The 7,320-nt window shown below is 33.6% G+C and overlaps 1 protein-coding gene across 1 annotated transcript; it reads right to left on the bottom strand.

Moving 5' to 3' along the window:
* Positions 1 to 997: 997 nt before the first annotated feature.
* On the bottom strand, positions 998 to 2,843 carry LOC106119137 (uncharacterized). The gene is made up of 5 exons (XM_013314065.1): positions 2,829 to 2,843; positions 2,507 to 2,571; positions 2,358 to 2,438; positions 1,912 to 2,133; positions 998 to 1,280 (listed from the first exon to the last, which is right to left on the bottom strand). The coding sequence occupies exons 2-5, from the start codon at positions 2,558 to 2,560 to the stop codon at positions 1,095 to 1,097; spliced, it is 543 nt and encodes a 180-aa protein (XP_013169519.1). The 5' UTR covers positions 2,561 to 2,571; positions 2,829 to 2,843; the 3' UTR covers positions 998 to 1,094.
* Between the last annotated feature and the right edge of the window lie 4,477 nt (positions 2,844 to 7,320).

Raw genomic sequence — 7,320 nt, forward strand, 5'->3', positions numbered from 1 at the left:
TGTATATTCATTTACTAAGCTAGCGCGTATCATCTCTTGACCACATCATCACTTAACATCAGGTGGGATCGTGTTCAAGCGTTAGCTTATTTTTAGGGTTCCGTATCTCATAGGAAAAAGACGAAACCCTTATAGGATCTCTTAGTTTTTAACTGGATTTGCGTTTTTGAATCAGTTTTGTACTTATACATATATATATGTGATTCACAACAATTTTTGTTACAATTCTTAACCATAAAGATGGCATTGTAACTAAGGAAATTACTAAAGAAGTGATAACGTCATCTTCCAAGAATTGTCCGGTCAAATGTCCAGCATCTGATCCGGGGACTGGTTTGTTTTTTCATTTGTAATGTGAGTAACATCGATAGAGTTCTCTGACCTTAACGAAATGTTCGCTAACTCAAGATCGGGTTTCACGCACTTTTATATCGTTTGAAATAACCGCGAAGAATTCAGCATTCTGATATAAATATATCTTATATAGACCATTCTTTACTTATATATATGTTGGTTAAGAGTTCGGTTATTAACTCAACATAACGGCTGTATACAGGATGTTCTTTTTTCGGTACGGTTACAGTCCCTTTACGGTTAAACTCAGTCCTACCGAAGTTAAAGGGATGTCGTCATCAATCATCTGGTTGATGTGATTTTGTTATTTTTCTTCTATTCATTTTCACGAACAAGATATAAAGCTGTTGAACACACTGTTGTTTCGTAATCTGAGAATCATTAGTGATATCTTGTAAATATTTACCTTCCATTATCCAGTAGGTCAGTGAAGCAAGAGTAGGCCTTCAAGATTACACACTTAGACGACGCTTAGTGACATTTATTTATCATCGTTACAACGTATATACATTATGAACGGAGTGACTGAAATGACATATTGATCTGAAAGACGACGACCTGGTGCGCCAATGAGATGAATAATGACAGGGAAATGATTAATTAAAAATAAATGTCACATATTTAATCTGAACTAAGACATTCACTTAGTAGTCATTTAACGACTGAGTTGTTGTTTAACATAAAATTAAAAGACTTGAAGGATATAGGCTGAATTTTAATATGTTGAATAATCCGTTACATTAAACATTAACGGATGCATCTATATCCTGTGTGTTATATTCATTATGAAAATCATCCTTAGATCTGGTAGGACAAACCTTACGTAGACATTGACAATTCCTTTGCATTTTTATCTTCTCTCCACCTTTACGTAATTCATTATTGTATTTGTGCAAAGTATTGAAGAAATTTATTACATTAAATGCCTGCGAAAAATGTATTGGAATTTTATATATCACAAACTAGACGAATAAAGCATGAATGGATTTTTTTGTGACTGAGTAGTCACTGTTTGCCTTGAAGAGGCATTTACAGCTTCACCGGGCTTGAGATGGCCGAGCGCAGATGGCGCTTAGCCTGAACCTTTCAGAGTAACAAGACTCGAGGGCTCCCTCAGGAGCCTGGGCTCGGGCTGTTACTTCGTTATTGTTACCGGATTGGGAGGTCACTGAGCTCTTAGATCACTTAGGTGGACGCTCCGTGGACGTTATTATTATTATGATGTTTCGGTCTGTTTTGGATTATTTATGGTGGTATAGATCTTAAAACCCTTGTTCCACTAATCCACTAGGCGTTGGCAGCCGCGTCCTTTTTGCGTAGCAGTTTAAGATCGAACAAGCAAGTGATTTAGAAATTGTAGTTGTCAGTGGCAGGTTTAGTGGAAATGAGACCTAATATGCTCGTTTTATACTACACTCATTTATATTACGTTACTAGATTCGTATATTTCCTACTTGCATTTCTATATACAAATTCTAATAAATATTGTTTACTCTTTCATCCCTTATAAAAATATTGAGATAGCAATGTTTTAGTGCGAATTCTGAATATACTCACATCATCTCTATATCTTGATATATCTTCAGAACCATGCCCGGATCTCCTCCAGTCACATTTCCAATCTTTGCATATACAGGCTGTTTTATATTTGAAATCGTACATTTTTTCCTTTTTGTTTTCTTTTTTCTTTACATTGTGTTTTAATTTAATTGTGTATTTGTATGAGAATGATTGTTTCGCTTGTCTTGTTGACAAGAACTTTTTGATTTCATGATCATCCTGTAAAAAAGTAAAGGAAATCAAAGAAGTGCAGGCCCTATGAACATTTAAATATCATAAAAAAATCATATTGAACTTTAATTCAAATAAAAGTACATAAATCTTTTTTTTTGTTAAATGTAATTTTTTTTATTATCCGTTAACACGTAAACTACCACCGAATCGCTCTTTAGTTCACTTAACGTGTGACATTAAACGTATTAATGAAACATCCTTTGTCTTACCCAGTCTTTTTTATTTGCTTCTTCTGTGAATCGCGAATCTATGCCCGTAAGCGGAATATCAACGATCGTTCGTCGTGATTGCTGAAAACATTTAATTATTTTAAAATAAGGAAATAAATTTGAAATATATTTTTTTAACTTAAACTCACCTCTGAAGTTATTATAGATGCGGCGATCAACAATAAAAACGTTATGTTCAACATTTTTAATAAAACTAAAAACATAAATTGTTATTTTTTACAACAAACTCAAAACAATAAAAGCGAAAGTTTACACGGTTAGATGTTAGAATTTATCGTAATAACGACTGTATGGATCTAGATGAAATTTAGCATAGATGTAGAACATATACTGGAACTGGAATAAGACAGGCTACTAAGTTTTTTTTTTAATTCAGCGCGGAGTCGCAAGCGCCAGCTAGCAATAAATATTTTTACTTACTTTCAATGTTAGGAACGTCTAACGACTTACCACATCTATGGCTAAAGACATAATGAAACGATTAAAATACAAGCATTGATAATAAGTTAATTTATACGTATACATGGTGTACTTTTTAATTGATTGTGTTTTTTTAATTGGCAATTTTTTCTATAGATGTTAGCGAATATTTTTTTATAAGTAATATTTGCAATCGCCGCAATTTCCCTAAGAAAAGGTCCTAAGGTTTAAAAATAAGATGATTTATTCCATCCTATTCGTATTCTTCATTACTGAAGGTCATGCTTGATATTCTTTAACGGCTGTGTCGACCAGCTGCCTTCACGCCGTCCTGTCTTCGACTTGTCTCAGGGAAGATGATGTCTTACAAACTTAATATTCGTCCTTCCTACTAATGCTGACCCTGACTGAACTGAATTTGTCATACAGATATGACGAGTTAATGGGTACATAAACAAGAAAATAATTGGATTGAATTGTTAGAAAACTAAGCCAAAGCATGACTTTTGATAGAGGATACTGTCGATCCTCTGTAGGGAAAAGGGTAGGCTGACAAATACAGAGACCTAGGGGGTCTAGAACATATGTGTCACAAACCTAGGTCTCTGTAAGTCTTTTTGTACTCTACTAACTTCGTCCTGTAATTATATTTAAGTCCAAAGAGTTTAAAACTTTGAGAACCTCTTTGTATTCAGCAATGGATCAGTTTTAATTAGAAAAGAACATCGTCGGCCGTTCCCACGTGCCAGTCGAGGCGAACACAATTTTTCAATTAAAACTCTCATTCGTTTGGCAGTTGTTTGAAGTAATTGCTTCCTAGTCTAATATTTGAAATCGTTACGCTTCAAATATTTACAACCCTAATAGTTTGAAGCTCATATTACATAGCGGCTTTTATTCAAAACTAGCAGTTGCCCGCGAATTATAAAATAGACTAATTGATCCGAGGATAGTGTGGCTTCGAAACAGGGAAAGAATTATTCAATTCGGTTTTGTAGTTTCTTCCGTTTAAGCTACTTTATACTATCCTTATAAAGGTTTTGGTCCTTCATAAACGGATAAAAAGTGTTAGTCACCAATTTTGCGTCCCGGAGGCCTAATTTAGTCCTCTTTCCCTTCCCACCCTTTTTCTTATAAGTGGGAAGTGGAAGTGGACTTTCCAGATGAGAGGATGCATGGGAAGGGAAAATATTTTCTTTGTGTGCATCCTCTCTTCCGTCGATTGAAGGTGGGCAACGCATATGCAATTGCGTATGTCTATGGGCAACGGTCACTTCGCTATTTTAGCGATTTCAGGTCACCGCTCGCTCGTTTGCCACCTTATGATATAAAAAAAAATGTAAAACTATCTTGAAAATTGGTAAAAAAGACTCAGTAATTCCAGTATTCCAAAGACCAAATGAATATAGTGTCCTTGATCTTTTAAAAATCTTTATATTATCGATTGTTTTGATATCATGGCAACAAATGTTTACTTTTAAAATTTATCAGCTGACGTAACAAGGTCGTAGAAATTGTAATCAGCAATTAAAATATTACATGTAAAATAATTTCAATTTTGATTATCGGATAAATATTATATTTCTATTTTTATATACCTAAATGCATTATTGCAATTACGAAGCAATATATTTCTTGGAAACATTTTTAAGTAGAGATTCAGCAGTTATTATTTATGAGTAATGTCGCGTTTACATTATACCAGTACAGTCGGACAATAGCGCTGGCTTGACATGGAATGTTTTGGCTCACTGCTGCTAATGTTTGCATTGCGCCTGTTGTACTGGCATAATATAAACCAGATTTAAAATCTAATTTCTCTTATAAACAAAAGAACTTCAGTAATGTGTTTTCACTGCAGAAACAAATGCAAGAGAACATTTTGTTATCTCTGTTTATTACTTAGGAAGTGAAAGGGATGACAACATATTGTGTACAGTGTTGGTGAAAACTCATATTAAATCGATATAAATCTTACTTCTTTCTAATATTATAAATGAGAATGTTTGTTAGAAAGTATCTTCAGAAAGGCTGCATGGATATCGCTGAAATTTGGCATAGGTATAGAAAACACATAGGCTACTAAGATTTTTTATCCCGCGGGCGGAGCTGCGGGCCACAGCTAGTAAATTATAATGCATTGTAATGTGTTAAGCATAAGTGAAGAAGCAATTGGTAATGGGCGGTCGTAAAAAGGAAATCTTGACGTGTCTGCAGACAATGCATTATATCTGTTCATTTCTTGATTTATGCTCGTGAGAAATACTGTTTTTTTTTCTTATCTTTACTGATACATAGTTTGATTTAAGAAATTATCCAAAAATGATAACTTTTACAGTCATATAGTAAACAAAATCAGGATAAACTAGACAAGACTCGTAAAAATATGTATCTTATAGCTGTGACCCGCAACTCCTTCCGCGTGAAATTATTATAAAAAAAAAGTTAGTAGTCTATGTGTTCTTCCAGACAATGTTCTACATCTATGTCAAATTTCAGCGACAATCATGCAGTCGTTCTGAAGATACATTTTAACAAACATTGGATGGATGGATTGGATTCTTATTATTAAGATATAAGTCCCCTTACTTTTATGTTTTATGATCCAAATAATTACAACGCATATGAGAAAATTCAAAATATTGAACACAATATAGACTGACAAAGATATTTGACCCGGTAGACATAAATCAAACTATATTAGCACACTAGTCCCGGTAAATGAAAAAAAATGTCACAAGATTCTTATCGTACTTTTTTTTAGCTGTCATTTTATAAATACATATGTTATATGATTGTTAATCATTAAAATAATCACTTGATAAGTACATAATGCACCAAAATGATATCACAATAATTGTCGTTAAATTGCACAATCTTTTACCAACATCCGGTAACAAATGTCACTAACAACGCTTCACAAGACATAATACGTGGACGAGTTTCAAAAATACGAAAGGCCTTCATTGTGACTGTGTGCGGAGTTTAAGCGTATCTTATATTTATTATTTACAGACTCCATATTCAAACAGTAAAAATCCTTACTCCATAATTTCAAGAACTGAAGAGTTTCGTAAAAGCCAAACATTCATCATCATCAGCTCACTATACGTCCCCACCGAGGGGCTCAGAGCCTACCCTCAGTTGAGGGTGATTAGGCCATAGTCTACCACGCTGACCTAATTCGGGTTGGTTGACTTTATATATCTTTGAATTTCTTCGCAGATATGTGCAGGTTGCATCACGATGTTTTCCTTCACCGTAAGAACGTCGGATAAATGTACATATGTAAATCGGAAATCGAAAAACACATTGGTACGTTGCGGGATTCGAACCCAGGACTTGCAGATTGCAAGTCAAGTGCTTGACCCCTGAGCCACCGACGCTCAATAGTTATTATTTACTAGTCTGAAACTCCGTCAGTGCGGAATTAAAAAATAAAGTTATAAAGTTGTCTATGTATCCTTCCCGACTATGTTCTATATCTATGCCAAATTTCAGCGAGATCCATACAGCTGTTCTGTAGATACCTTCTAATAAACATCCAAACATTCGCTTTTATAATATTCGTAGGATTAGGCTGAAATTTGCGATATTTGAAATGGATTAATAAATATTTCAACCAACAAGTACGGTTGGAATAATCAGTTCAAAAATAAAATACTGATTTTATACAACAAATATATAAAGGAGATAATATTATAAAATAAACACGATTCAACGACGATTCTTGTCCTGACTTACTATACAAATATCTCTTAGATTTTCTTATAATTATAAAATATATAAAGGTAGTAAAAATTTGACACAACCCATATCGGTGAATCGCTCGCAGCTGCGCCCTACAACATTGTGGCAAAAATTCCCACGACTGAGGTGAGGTTTTGACAAGACTTGACCTTGGACAGTCGTGCGAACAAGTCGCCACCCCAAACTGTTGTTCTTTTATAACAAAACCTGTTTTGCGACCTGTACACAACTTTGATAGAACATAATGACTTTAGATAGCTAAATAAAGATGGTTATATTAATCATCCTGTAGCTTTAATAAATCGAACAATTTTTTTTATTGTTTATGATATAAACAAATTAACAACTTGTTTTTATTAATAAAAACTTTGATATGAAAAAAAATGATTCTCTTAAACCACATTTGATAAACAAGGTTGGGTCATCTTTTATGCCAAAACAAGTTGTAGCCAAAACCTTCGCATCTTATATTCAAGAAGTGCGTAGTTAGTTAAATAACCAAAATGCGGCAAACACGTATAAGGTCAAAGTAGCTCGCATCCTTGTGTTAATATTAAATAACTTATGCTTAGTTAAGTTACTACTGTATACAAAAAAAAACATGTTAATAATATCGTAGTCTGCATGAATAAATAAGCAATAGGAAATTAAAAAAAATAATAACATTCTGAAGTAAAGATGTCATTTAAATTTGTAAAATCGTTTAGGCTACATATATGTACAGTCAACTGCATAAATATGTATACACTTTAAAACTAGAAACTTGGATAAA

Source organism: Papilio xuthus, unplaced genomic scaffold (genome assembly GCF_000836235.2).
Source record: "Papilio xuthus unplaced genomic scaffold, Pxut_1.1 DF829758.1, whole genome shotgun sequence".
Classification (NCBI taxonomy): Eukaryota; Metazoa; Arthropoda; class Insecta; order Lepidoptera; family Papilionidae; genus Papilio; species Papilio xuthus.